Genomic DNA, 15,092 nt, shown 5'->3' with positions numbered 1-15,092 from the left:
CCACTGCACTCCAGTCTGGGCGACAGAGTGAGACTCCAACTCAAAAAAAAAAATTAAAATCAAAAATGTAAATCCCAAAATTAGCCTTAGAAAGACACTAGTCCACAGAAATATTTTAAGAAGGGATCAGCCTGAAAGCAGAAAATGGATGCAGAGACCTGTGGAGACCTGTCCCATACCTCATTATTTATGATAGTTGTTTGCTACTCACAAGGGTATTTCAATAAGCAAAAAAAAAAATGTGCTAATATATAATCATATTTGTCATACAGTTTTATAATGGCTTAGAGTCACATCAAAAGAAAAATGCCACTTACTTTGCCGTGATGGTACCATTTAAATTTTTAGAATTCATAGAACAATATAACGGTGTCTGCAAAGCCACCTCAAACTTTGGTAATACTGAAAAAGAAAAGCAAGGGTAAGTCTCTTAATGAGTTATTTTACTATTATCTTCCACTGAACAAAATAAAAAATAAAATTGCTCTGAAGACGTTGATAATTTGTACTATTTGAACTCAAATTCATTAGAATCCAAATACATGTGAAGACAAATGAAAAGCTCTTTGTTTCACCCAAAACTAGAAATCTCTAACTTTGGTCAGCTTTATATAACTAAAATATAAACTATTTCATAAATATTAATACTATAATTGATAAAAGCGCTCCAAGAGGAAAACTTGTGTTTCTTGTCTGGTCTAAAGAGTCTTTTTTTCCCCCCTATTAATTTCACTGACCAAAGAAATAGGCTGAAGTTTTATAACAAGGCCTCTCACCATGCAGCTAACACAAGAGAAGTATCAAAAAGGCCAGTGGGTGAATAACACGAAGCAGACCTCCAGCTCCTAACAAGGCTAGCAGTGCTTAATGTGCAAAGCCCTCTCGAACTCTAGATCAGTCCAGGACAGGGGGCCAGAAAAGCCACAGGGCTAATATGATGGCCTTCCCAAGGAAACCCAAATGCCCCTTCCTCAGACATCACAGGCTACAGTTAATCCCCACTTCCCCTCAACCCCACTCAACTGCCCACCACCACAGTGTGTCTGGAAAACAGACTGGAAAAATACTGGTCCCTTGCCCAAAAGAATAAAATGTGAGCCACATGTGTATTATTTCATTGCTAGCTATCACACGTAGAAAGTAAAGAGAAAAAGGTAAGATTAACTTTTACAATATTTTACTTAACCCCATATACCTAAGATGTGGAGGTTTAGTTTTTAAAGAGTAGGGCCTGAGGTGGGGGGAAGGAATGAGAAAAGAAAGACAAAGACTAGTGAGATTGGGAGGTTTTTCGCCTCAATAGGTGAGAGCAAGTTTATTTTTATAGTATGTTTTTTATATAGGGCAAAACTATATAAACAAGAAATGTTTTAATGTTAGTATCAGCTGGGAAAAAGGTTAACATTTGTGACTTTTTTGTCAAGCTTATTATAGTATTAACATCTTTGTTTTTTGTTAGTTTAAGTAAAACTATTAACATTTGTGTTTTTTGAAGTTTTAAGCAAAGTTATTATTGAAGCAGGCTATATCTAGTCTATGTAGACTAGAGGTCACACCACCTGAATTTTACTAAATTAACATTTTTAGGGGCAAACATCGAGAGAAGAAAACACTGGCCAAGCTCTTGTTGGAGCCAGGCCAGAAACACAAGGACCTTGTCAAGCTTATGTCCTTGTTTCCTTCACAAAGATATTACCATTTTGACATGCAATCAAAATAAAGAATAATTGTTAATAAACCATTCTTCTTTCTTTTTTCCTTGTACTGAGTCTTCTAAATCTGGTGTTTCCGTTTGGACTAGCCACATGGCCAGTGGGCCCACCCACATTGGGCCACAGTTCCAGATCAGGGTTCGGCAGACCATGGCCAGCATGAGCTAAGAATGGTTTCCGCAATATTTAATGGGTTGGGGGAAAAAAAGAAAGAAAGAAACATAATATTTCATGACACACGGAAATTGCGTGAAATTCTGATTTCCATGTCCGTAAAATAAAGTTTACTAAATCACAGCAACATTCACATACATGTTGTCTCTGGCTGCTGGTGGCTACAGAGGTAAGTGGCACCGTGATGACAAAGACGCACAGCCACAGAGCCTGAGGTGCGATCTGGCCTGTGACTGGAAGCGCTTCACTGCCTCCTGTTCTTGGTGACCTTGGGACTCGGATCTGACAATCTGATATGAAACACAAGGGCCTGCGCTACACCGGTGAAAGCAAATTACTTTCCAGAACTGACATGGCCCGAGCAGAGCACTATCTCAAAAAGTGGCACACATCAAACGAAAAGGCAACTGTGATACCTTGAAATAAGGGTTCAGGTTATAAGGGAACATTGAGACCCCCATCCACCCTCATCTCCCCTTTCTCACCATGGGACCTACTATTAGTAGCTTGTACTTCCAGCTACGACACTGAAGGGTGGCACCTTCGGGAAGAGGACTCCCTAGCTAAACAGGCCGTTTCTACCAGTGCCAACCAAATGGAAACTATAATGGAAAGTAATTTATGTTACGTGATTAAGCACACTTTTTTTTTTTTTTTTTTTTGACTTGGAGTCTCACTCTGCCGCCCTGACTGGAGTGCAGTGGCTGCTCCTGGCCACCGCAGCCTCGACCTGCTGGGTTCAGGCAATCCTTCCGCCTCAGACTTCCAAGTAGCTGGAACTACAGGCGTGCGCTGCCACAACCCGGCTAATTTTTTTATTTATTTATTGTAGAGATTAGGTCTCACCAAGTTGCCCAGGCAGGTCTCGAACCCGCGGGCTCAGGCAATCCATTCACCTCAGCCTCCCAAGGCGTGGGATTACAGAGCCCGGCTAAGCATGCATTTTTAAATATGTTATGATCACAGCAAAGTAGAAAAACTGTGCCATAAGACAAAGACTAGCACAAAGACTACAGGTGACATTTTTTCTACTTTTTTCTTTGATGAGATTTTAAAGACTTTTACAAAGGAAAAAGTGTATTTTTCTGCCGACGAGGAACACCAGAATTTTACCTCCCCTGGGATTCTAACTTCAAATAACTATACATCTCTGTAAAACTATGACCACTTGTATACCTAATCCTGGATTGTAACCCACATCTTTAAAATAAAATAAAGAAATTTGTTAAAAAAGAAGATAGTAAATTTTTTTTTTCTTCCAAAGTAAACTGAGGCACTCTTACCATATTCTGAAACTTGGAATGATTGATAATATGTCTGGTCCTATTGGGCAGAAGAAAAAAAGACAAGAAAATATGAGATCTTATCTATTTTGTTTGCTTACTTACCTGCACAAAAAGACTTAGAAAATTAATTTTTAAAGCATGTTTATAATGATTTGATGAGCAAAACAGTTTAATTAGTGGAAGTCTATTTTTAGTCAACTGCAACGTGAAGCCTATGGAATTTCAGGGAATTTTCTTGCCAACTTTCTAATATAAAAATGTGACCTAGGCCAGGGGCAGTGGCTCCCGCCTATAATCCCAGCACTTTGGGAGGCTGAAGTGAGAGGATCACCTGAGCCCACGGGTTCCAGACCAGCCTGGGCAACTTGGCAAGACCTCATCTCTATAATAAATCAAAAAATTAGCCGGGCATGGTGGCGCATGCCTATAGTTCCAGCTACTTGGAAGGCTGAGGTGGAAGGACCACCTGAGCTCAGCAGGTCGAGGCTGCAGTGGCCATGAGCGTACCACTGCACTCCAGCCTGGGCGACAGAGTGAGACTCCAACTCAAAAAAAAAAAAAAAAGATGACCTGTCTCTATAAGTCTTCGCAGGCCAGGCCATTTAAGCAAACTGCTTAATCTGACTTTAAATGAGAACAACATTAACTGAATGAGATAATTCAGGAATTTACGAAGCATGGATAACACATGATAAACTAACAGGAAATAATTTCAAATTTGTTTTGGATATCATTATCAAAAAAGCAATGGAGAAAATGAATTTACACATAAATCAAATGTTTATAAATAATCATGGATGCAAAGGCATCATAGGCCAACATCCTCCAACTTTTAATTCCTTAAACTATCTTCTAGTGTAACCCTTAAATCAATACACTCTATCTAACAGACACCCTTAATTATTTCCTTTTCCAAGATCAACAAGAAAGCACGTGGTCTATTATTTTATCATTTTTCTAACTCCTCATCTAACTGTCCATTCTAAATCGCATATAACACATTAAACAGAACCTCTCCAAAACAGCTAATTAATTCAGCTAATGAAATTTGCATTCCAAATTTGATTTCCTAAACTTATCAAGGCAAACACACAGATGCATCTATAAAGTATTAGTTTTTCTTTAAAAACACCCTTGGTTAACCTAAAGCAGCTGTACACCAAGAAGTTATTTTTAACCCTACATGAAGGCTATGTAATTCACTTCAAAATATAGGACAAATGTAACTACTTACATGCTAACAAAGCAACTGTAATTGTCTAAAACTTGACTTCAATGATGCCATTTACAGAAGACTCGAAAGAAAATTGCATTATTTTGATCAAAGCCTTAAGAATCTTCATATCTGTGGCTTCTGTCTTAAATTGTTTTCATGTCATATACAGTGACATTACTAATTACACGCATTATTTGATTCACTTGTAAGTTCCAACTTATCCTCAAAAATCAGCCCAAGAAGGTAATTGGCATATTATCTGTTTTACTGATAAACATAAGAACGTTAGTCTTTAAATTGGTTTTTGCTTCATTACTGAGACCAGGCAAGGCTGTGGAATAAGTAACAAAAATAACATCCCTGTTGGTCAAGTTCAATTCACATAGCCAACGCTGACTAAGTATAACATGAAGTCACTCTGAACATGAGACATGAAGCCCTGCAAAGACAATTCCAGTCCCCAGGTCAGAGGCCTAGTGATGCAGACACAATGAAGAGCAGTGACTCAAGACTGACAGTGCCCTGGGTCCACGCACTGTGCTTTTGCACTCACTCTTTCCTTTCTTGACTTGTGCGCACCTCCATCCCCACCTATCTTCCAGGGCTTAGCATAACCACCACTGCTCCATTTTCATGTCACATCTGTATCCTCTCCTCAGCGCACCCCCTCCAGTGAAGGTGGGGATTGTGGGGGGGGAAGCCTGGCTTGGGGGAGAAATGAATGGTGGTGAGGACAATGTGTTTTCCCTCGTTCCCCCTTCACGTGACTGATCTCTGTCACATGCACCTTCACAATGAGAGCGTTTAGAGGAATTTCAGAGTTCGCCAAAATACCAACTGATTCTGATGTTCCGCTTCTGCTTTAGAAGTTGTTTGGGAAATATGATCTGATCCAGGCAGGCTCACCTCCAGTGCAGAGTAGACATCCTACTTCCAAGCAGGGCAGGCTTCCTCGGAGGGGCTTTCCCCAGGATCAGGTGATTCTCCCAAAGACCCACCTTGAAATACCCAGGCCACTTTGTTTCTACTTCTCCTTTGCCACCGTCACCAACCAACCAGTCACAGCCCAAATGATTCCCCTTTAATCTTTGCTGTTCCCTAAAGCAGTCACTGGGACCCTCAGTCTGGACTGTCATGAGCAATGCTGACGGTTTCTCGTATTTGTTGGACAGTGCTGCTTTTCCCAGAGAGTCTCCAGACCCCAGCTATGGGCAGATCTTGTTTCTACAATAAATCAAAAATCAGCCAGGTGAGGCAGCGTGCACCTGTCATTCTGGCTATGTGGAAGGCCAAGGCGGAAGGATCGCCAGAGCCCAGCAGGTCATGGCTGCGGTGGCCAGGAGCATGCCACTGCACTCCAGCCTGGGCGACGGAATGAGACTCCAATTCAAAAAGAAAGGAATGTCCTGTTTTCCAGTGGCTCACAGATCACCAAATCCAACAGCCACAGATATCTCCAAATGAAAACACACAGATACACCTCTGCTAAGTTCCAGCACCCATGAAATGTGGGCCTAAATGACAAGGCACATCACGAAGCACAGAAATCAACAGCAATCTGCTAGAAAAGTGTCCATCCCCTCACGCTCCCATCCCACAAGATGAATGAGTCCCTGGAATGATCAGGTACTACATTAGACCGAATAAATATGCAGGCCACTAAAACAAAACTCACGTCCCCAAGGAGCTCAAGTTTGATCAACACAGCCATATGTCTTCTAGAGGCACACTGACCACAGCTTGGGAAGACCCCAGATCTGGGGGTGGATGGCGGTGATGGTTGCCCCACATGGGAATAAACTTGATGCCACGAAACTTTGAAATAGTCCATTTCATGTTACATAAATCTTAAATCTTACCACTTTTTTTTTTTTTTTTGAGTTGGAGTCTCACACTGTCGCCCAGACTGGAGTGCAATGGCCGCCTCGACCTGCTGGGCTCCGGCGATCCTTCCACCTCAGCCTTCCAAGTAGCTGGAACTACAGGCACATGCTATCATGCCTAGCTAATTTTTTTTTATTTATTGTAGAGATGAGGTCTCACCAAGTTGCCCAGGCGGGTCTCGAACCCGCGGGCTCTGGCAATCCACTCACCTCAGCCTCCCAAAGTGCTGGGATTACAGGCTGAGCCACTTTTTTTGTAGTCAGAGTCTCACTCTGTCACCCAGGCTGGAGTGCAGTGGCATGATCATGGCCACCGCAGCCTCGACCTGCTCGGCTCAGGGGATCCCCCGTCCTCAGCCTTCCAAAGAGGCATACACCATTGCCTGGTTAATTTTTTGATTTGTTATAGAGACAAGTTCTCGAAGTTGCCCAGGCTGGTCTCAAACCCCTGGGCTCAGGCAATCCTCTCATCTCGTCCTCCCAAAGTGCTGGGATTACAGGTGTGAGCCACCACGCCCGGCCCTTACACTTTACCTGGCATCGGGGCCAGAGGAGAACAGGGTTGAGCTCTACCAACCAGCACTTTGAGAAATCAGCATTCTACAACCAGTCCTCCCTCCCTTTCCCATTGGATGGAAAGTAAAAACGTGAGTACATCTCCCAAAAAAGCACTTTATAGGCAAAGACTCGCAAAAGTGTTTTGGAAGCCACAGCCACATCCCAGAGAGGACGCCACTGTTCTCTAACCTGTCACAACTTGCTCCGTGCTTTCTGGTAAGGAAAGTTACTGAATGCTCTTTGCAAAGTACTTCAGGGACAAGAACTGTCAGACAAAGACAAACTCTCCTGCAAAGGAAAACAGCCCCAGGGAAGCCCGATGGCAGAAGCAGCCGGGCCACAAGACCTGAAGAGGTAGAGGGCAGCCCTCACCTTACCTTTCTACAACTAGCCTGAGAGAAAATAGAAGCCACTTTTTATAGAGTGATTTGAGTTCTTCAGGCTATATTCCCAGTAGGGGGATTGCAGGGTCATATGGAAGGTCGATTTTTAGAGCTTTTAGGAATCACCACACTGATTTCCACAGAGGCTGAACTAGTTTACACTCCCACCAACAGTGCAGAAGTGTTCCCTTTAAATGTGGTACATATACACGATGGAATATTACACAGCCATAAAAAAGAACAAAATCATGAATTTCACAGCAACCTGGATGGAATTAGAGCTTATAATACTGAGTGACCTCTCACAGAAACAAAGATCTGAGTATCACATGTTCTCACACACAAGTGGACCTTGAACAACTATGGGGGGGCACAGAGAGGGGAAAGGAGGTGGGATTAACAGTAGCCAACATCTGTCTGGGGACGGGGGGGCACACCTCATCAACAAGGGTACCTGCACAATGCATATTTGTATACCTAACCCTTAACTGGACCCCACAATTTTAAAATTAAAAATATGTATTAGGAAAAAAAGAAGAAAATAGAAGCCATTGTTAGAAGCAAACAGTCGAGACAGACTGTTATTGTCGGGAGCGGATGTGATGTGGGGAGCAGACAAGCACTGTCACTGTAGCAGGCCTTAATAAGTAAAGGCCCCAAGAGAAGGCAAGGTCTCGCTTCATGGCCCCAATCCCATAGGTAAGGTCTCGCTTGGAAGCTCTGCATCCTAGGCAAAGGCAAGGGATGCAGCCTGCTACACGAAACGGTGTCTCAGATGCCCACACATCCAAGTGCACACAGCATTAAAAAAGCCCTAGCCACAACAAGATAACTGTGAAACAAATCACCTTTTAGGTAGCACCATAATTCCTTTATGACTCCCTCACAGACCTTGGATCCCTTCCCACTTCCCTTGCGCTATGATTATAAAATAAACACGCTGAGCAAGTTCAGGGCCACTTCTCCTCCATCAGAGGAAAGTGTCCCATCTGGCCCCAGTTTTTCTTTATGTCTTTGTGTCTGTGTCTTTCTTAGTTTCTCGCTTCTCTCTCTCCGGACCCTCAAGGCAGCCGCGTGGGCCATGGCCTGGGATTACATGACAACTGGATACCCACAGTTCATTACACAGGGCTGCAAAAGAGGGCTTCAGCCTTCAGCCTGATGAGTTTTCTGCCTTTGCCCCCAACACTGGCATAAGACTGAAACAAGGACTGAGAAACCACGGTCAGTGACAGCTTGACGAAGCTAGCTGGGCACCTGGAACATCAGAAAAGCTGCTGGAAAAACACAGACCGTCCCGAAATTCTGACTTGGTAAGTCTAGGGCGCTGGGAGTCTACTGAGCCATCCCCTAGAGAGACAAAGAAAGGAGAGCACTGTCTAGGGAACCCAAAGATGCCACCAGAAGGCCTGTCACCAGTTCCAAGCCTCTTCCTCACCCAGCACTGCCTCCCAATGGGACAGACAGAGACCAAGGATGCCTAGCCATGAGCGCGCAATACTTCTCAAGATGTGGTCCAAAACACAGAATTTCCTAGGGTACTTTTTTAAACTCAAATGCTTAGGTCCCAACGCCAGAGTTTAGTAAATTGTGATCTGGAGGTGGGGACTGGATGATGCCTCCATTACAAGCTTGCAGTTGTTGGTTCTGTCTGAGATACATGGACCCTGCAGGCCACTGGTGAGTCTGGCAGACTGGAGCCTCAGGCAAGCCTTGTGGGAAACTCAGCTGCCTGGAAGGAATAATAGACTTCAGCAGACACTGAAAAGAGGGAACAGGGCTGCAGTCATCAAGAAACCAGGAGTCTCTGGGATTTGGGCTCCTGCTTTAGGCTTTCAGGGACACGTGAGCACCAGTGCTTGGGTCTCCCAGAGACCTGGAACTCGGGCGGCAGACCACCCACAGGGTGGGAAGAAGGTTGCATGGCCAGATCCCTCCTGCCTCCCAAGAGCCTGGTTCTCAGACATCAATGTTAGTCTTTCTTTTAAAAAAAAAAAAAACAAAACGCCTCTAAAACTGCCTTCTGGTAACCTGAATTACAATTTTTAAATCACGGATGCAAAAACATTTGAAACTAAGTGTGGTATATTCATACAACGGAATATTATTCAACCTTAAAAAAGAAAAAAAATTCTCACACATGCTATGACACGAATAAACCTTGAAGACATGCTAAGTGCAGCCACCCAGTCACAGAAAGATTCTGTGATTTCACCGGTATGAGATACTTAGGGTAACCCACCTGAAAGAGACAGGAAGCTCAGCGGTTAGGGTATTTCACCGGTATGAGATACTTAGGGTAACCCACCTGAAAGAGACAGGAAGCTCAGCCAGGCTGGAGAATGACAAGGAATGGGGGTTCTTGTTTGATGTGAACAGGCTTTCACTTTTATATGATGAAAAGAGTTCTGGAGACAGGCGGTGGTAACGGCTCACAACAATATGAATGTACGAACTATCACTGAACTGTGCACTTAAAAAATAGCTGAGACGGCCAGGTGAAATGGCTCATGGCCTATAATTCCAGTGCTTTGGGAGGCTGAGGTAGGAGGATGACTTGAGCTCATGAGTTGGAGACCAGCTTGGGAAACGTAGTGAGACTTCATCTCTCAAAAAAATTTTTTTAAATTAGCTGGGTGTGGTGGCGTGCGCCTATAGTCCCAGCTACTGAGGAGGCTGAGGCAGAAGGATTGCATGAGCCCAGAAGGTTGAGACTATAGTGAGCTGTGATTGTGCCACTATACTTCAGCCTCCAGCCTGGGAAACAGAGTGAGACCCTATATTTATAAAAAATACACACAGGCCGGGCATGGTGGCTCACACCTATAATCCCAGCACTTTGGGAGGCCGAAGTGAGAGGACTGCCTGAACCCACAGGTTCGAGACCAGCCTGGGAAACTTGGCAAGACCTCATTGCTACAATAAATCAAAAAATAGGTTGAGCATGGTAGCACATGCCTGTAATTCCAGCTACTTGGAAGACTGAGGCGGAAGGATTACCTGAGTCCAGCAGGTCGAGGCTGCGGTGACCATGAGCGTGCCATTGCACTCCAGCCCAGGTGACAGAGTGACTCCAACTCAAAAAATAAAATAAAATAAAATAAAATAAATGCACACCAAAAAAGTTAAGAAGGTAAATTCTATGTTATGTGCCTCTTATCACAATAAAAAAAACTTGGGGTAGAAAGGCCAGGTGCACCTATTTGGAGAAGCCATCAATGCCAGTCAAAAGAAAACTACTTGGAGATGAGGCACCTGGAGGGACAGTGCAGACATGGGAATATGAGGAATATCCCAAGGTGAATACCACGAGCTGATCATTATTTTCCCACTTCACGAAGCAGCAAGTACCTGAAATATAACAGCCCTCCGACACGTGGTCTCAGGAGTTAGGAAGGAAAACTGTGGACAGCTGGGCAGTCACTGCAGCACAGCAAGAGGCCGGGGCTTCCCAAAGAAGAGGTGAAGCCCCAAAAGCAGATGGCTCTTTACAGTAGCACAGGCTTGCCCGCGAGGTGCATGTCACGGTGCAGCACCACGGAGAAATCACAGTACTCCAGAGAAGAGGTGAAGCCCCAAACAGCAGGTAGTATTCACAGTAACACAGGCTTGCCCGCCGGGCGTAGGAAAATAGCACTGGAAACAGTGAGTGCTCTTCCTAAGTTTTACTACTTTTTTTTTTTTAAACTACCTTTATTTTTTATTTCTTTTTCAGTTACATACTTTTAAGCAGGGATGTGTTTCATTATTCAGACATTTAGGCAATGTTGATTTCATTAGTGTTGACAGAAAAGAAGCATAAAAATGCAAAACATCGTTGGCTTAACCTGAACCTGCATTACCTATATTATTGACCAGTCTGTGTTGCCAAAAGACGTATTCCTTAGCATTAAAATGGAACACTTAAAAATATTACTAAAAAGCAAATGTCTACACACTGGTCTTTGCAGCAAATAAAGGTATTTGTACTTTTAAAATATTTTAAGTCCATAATTGGATTAATATACACACCTTCTTATGTATAAGGAGTTTTACTACTTTTAAGAGGTCTTTAAAAGTATAATCATTGGCTGGGCTCAGTGACTCAGTCTGTAATCCCAGCACTTTGTGGAGGCCAAGATGAGTGGATTGCCTGGGGCTGCAGGTTCGAGACCCACCCAGGCAATTTGTTGAGATCTCATCTCTACAATAAGTCAAAAATCAGCCAGGCACGATAGCACAGGCCTGTAGGTAGCACAGGCCTGTAGTTCTGGCTACGTGGAAGGCTGAGGCAGAAGGATCGCCGAAGCCCAGCAGGTCGAGGCTGCGGTGGCCGGGAGCATGCCACTGCACTCCAGTCTGGGAGACAGCGTGAGACTCCAACTCAAAAATAAAATAAAAGTATAATCATCAAGAGTTCTTGAACAATTTAATTAAGCTAGTATTGTTTAAAAAAAAAAACAACCTTAAGTCTATGAACATACAGAGGTCTTACAATGCCCCACCATCATATATGACACAGCAGAGGTAAAAACCTGAAAATTCTGCTAGATCAAAATAATTACTCACCATTACTCATCACAAAAAAAAATCCTAAAGGTGGAATGCAATACTTGAATGTCAAATACAGTTTAAGTTACCAGAAGGCTAATAGTATAATTAAGGATTTAAGCTGGGCTCGGTGGCTCAGCCTGTAATCCCGCGCCTTTGGGAGGCTGAGGTGAGTGGATTGCCTGAGCCCGCGGGTTCAAGACCCGCCTGGGCAGCGAGACCTCATCTCTACAATAAATCAAAAAATCAGCCGGGCATGGTAACGCGCGCCTGTAATTCCGGCTACTCGGAAGGCTGAGGCAGAAGGATGGCCGGAGCCCAGCAGGCGAGGCTGCGGTGACCGGGAGCGGCCACTGCACTCCAGTCTGGGCGACAGAGTAAGACTCCAACTCAAAAAAAAAAAATCAAAGCACTCTTCTGAAAATAAATATTTTTCCTCTCCCTGAGTTTTGTGCTAACTATGGTGACTGCCCCAGAGAAATATAAGACGCAGGCTACAATGGTGGACTATTTAAATACTACACCTATTTCCTCTGTAGTAATGATTCACTGCCAAAATGGGGGGTGGTGAATAACAAACAACGTGCGGTCCTCTAAGGCCTCGCAGGAGGCCAGAAAGACAAAAAAATAGAACCCAAGGCACAGCCAGGTTTGGTCTCCTAACATTTCCTTGATTATACTGACCTCTGGCGGCTTTCGAAGGACTCGTTTTTCTCTTATATATAAAAGTTTATTTTTTCTTAGTTGTGTGGCTCAAATTAACATCAGATCAGCCGGGCTCGGGGACTCAGCCTGTAATCCTGCGCCTTGGGAGGCTGAGGTGAGTGGATTGCCTGAGCCCGCGGGTTCGAGACTCGCCTGGCCAACTGGACGAGACCTCATCTCTACAATAAATCAAAAAATTAGCCAGGCTTGGTAGCGCACGCCTGTAGTTCCATCTACTTGGAAGGCTGAGGCTGGAAGGATCGCCGGAGTCCAGCAGGTCGAGGCCACGGTGGCCGGGAGCGGCCACTGCACTCCAATCTGGGCGACAGAGTGAGACTCCAACTCAAAAAAAAAAAATCAGATTGCCAATAATAAATACCTGATCAATATGCTTGTCCTCAAACATATAAAGCCGCTTTTCAGAATTTGGAAAAGAGGAAACTGCATTTAATAGCTTTCAGACATTCATCTACTGAACACTGACCTACCTGCGTCCCAGGAATAGAAGGAGTCCAGAGCAAAAAGGTCACCCCTTCATAAAGACTCAACTCATCAGGGACCATCAACCAAAAGGGACACTGGTAAGCCAAGAGAGCACACAGTGCCACAGGGAAGTCCAGAGTGGCCAGGCCATCAGAGAATGCCTGAAAGCTAAAAACAAATGGCAGGAATAATGAAGAAAAAACAACATTCCCGGCAATGGGAGCAGCATGTAGAAAGGTTCTGGGGGAGAGAGAGACTGGTGAGTTCAAGAAACCTAAAAAATACTTCCTGCCTAAAGCAGAATGTCCAAGGGAAAGGGTGGCACTTAACAAAGCTGGCCGGGTATAGTGGCTTTGTCCCCTTTGTGTCATTTAACTTTTATCACATTATTCATGTCACCACAACAATGATCTCTGAAAGTAGAGGCCACCTGTTTAGTTTCTCTGTAGTCATCACAGCACTGTAAATTCTCAACACATACTGGGTGGGTGGATGGGTGGGTGGATGGATGGGTGGGTGGGTAGATGAAGGGATGGATGGATGGATGGATAATGGATGGATAAATGCATGGATCAGTGGATGGATGGATGGACAGATGAAGGGTGGATAGATAGGTGGGTGGAAGGGTGGGTGATTAAGTAGGTGGGTAGATGGATGGATGGATGGATGGATGGATGGACGGACGGACGGACAGATGGAAGGGTGGTTGGATGGGCGGGTGGATGAAGGGATAGATGGGTGAATGGATGTATGGATGGATTATGGATGGATGAATGCATGGATCAGTGGATGGATGGGTGGGTGGATGGGTGGGAGGATAGATGGACTGATGGGTGGGTGGATGGGTGGATGAGTGGGTGGATGGGTGGATGGATGGGTGGATGGGTGGACGGGCGGGCAGATGGATGGGCAGATGGATGGGTGGAAGGGTGAGTGAATGGATACGTGGGTAACTGGATGGATAGGTGGGTTGGTGGATGGATGGGTGGATGGATAGATGGATAGCTGGATAGATGGATGGATGGACGGACAGATATGTGGGTGGATGGGTGGGTGGGTGTGCCAGACAGACGAAAGAACGGATGGATGGATAGATGGTGGACACAAGGTGACATAAACTGATTCTTGGAGAATTTAGGTAGGAACTGAAGATAATATCCTAACTGCGACACTCATGATGTGCTTCCTGATCTCCAGCTCCCATCACTCTCCACATGCTCCAGTAACACAAACTCCTCCCAAGCCCTAAGCCACAAGGTTCTCCCTCATATTTCCTGCCTCTACACACCATTCCAACTCTTCTAAGCTCCACAAACGCCCACCCTCTCCACTTTCTCTACGAGCTCAAACTCAGAGAACTCTGTTGCCCTCAGAACCATCTCACCTGCTCCGGGCTCCATGCTGCCTGTCCATGTCCCCACATCTGCTCATTTCCTACTTCTCCCCATGAGCCCAGGGCACTCTTCATCTCCAAGTAGATGCTCGGAATACATGCGCTGACAAAGAGGACCAGTCCTGTTTTTAGGATGTGGCCCCCAAAATGTCAAGTGATCCCTCAGAAAGAGCGGGGTCCACAGAACCCACTCACTCCGTATGTGTGGACCTACCTACTAATATTACTGAGTTTGTTGCTCTCACGTGATAACTTTGCTTGCAAAACTGAGACTCTGTGCCATTAAACAACTTTCCACTCTAGTTCCCACAATTTTGACCACTCTGAATATCTCATGAAAATGGAATCACACAGTATTTGTCCTTTCACGACTGACTCATCTCACTCAGAATAATGTCCTCAAGGTTCATTCATGTGTCACAATAGCCTTCCTTACTTTCAAATAGAGCAAAAGAAAGAATATAATTCCAAATAAGGAATCAAGAATATTAAGTATTTTAACATTTCCTAAGCAAAGCTGAGTCCTTTCCTCCGGCTGGTCTGTTCTGATACCCTAAATGTACACTTACAGTCTGATGTGAAGTCTCCCTACATGTCTAGCTGTTTGCCAAAGTATCTTTTGCCAGCAGCATGTGCTTGTCTGGAGAAACATTGTCTATTTGGTTGAGCCACATAAAATACTAAGATTTGGCACTATGACCTACAAAGATGGCAATTTCAAATGGGTAGATGGATAGATGGATGGATGGACGAACAGACAGATGGATGA

The 15,092-nt window shown here is 44.4% G+C and overlaps 1 protein-coding gene across 1 annotated transcript in view; it reads right to left on the bottom strand.

Moving 5' to 3' along the window:
• The window catches only part of CD109 (CD109 molecule), a 128,996-nt gene that overhangs the window by 75,636 nt on the left and 38,268 nt on the right, over positions 1-15,092 (bottom strand). Inside the window, exons 6-7 of the mRNA XM_008067309.1 lie at positions 3,170-3,209; positions 318-402 (exon numbers count right to left, since the gene is read on the bottom strand). Coding sequence (XP_008065500.1) covers positions 318-402; positions 3,170-3,209 — 125 coding nt within the window. The remainder of the gene's footprint in view (positions 1-317; positions 403-3,169; positions 3,210-15,092) is intronic.

The sequence above is a fragment of the Carlito syrichta genome, unplaced genomic scaffold, assembly GCF_000164805.1.
Source record: "Carlito syrichta isolate Samal-C Ts95f unplaced genomic scaffold, Tarsius_syrichta-2.0.1 Scaffold309474, whole genome shotgun sequence".
Taxonomy (NCBI): Eukaryota; Metazoa; Chordata; class Mammalia; order Primates; family Tarsiidae; genus Carlito; species Carlito syrichta.
The sequence above is the reverse complement of the archived record's forward strand: the minus strand, read 5'-3'. Positions and strand labels throughout refer to the sequence as shown.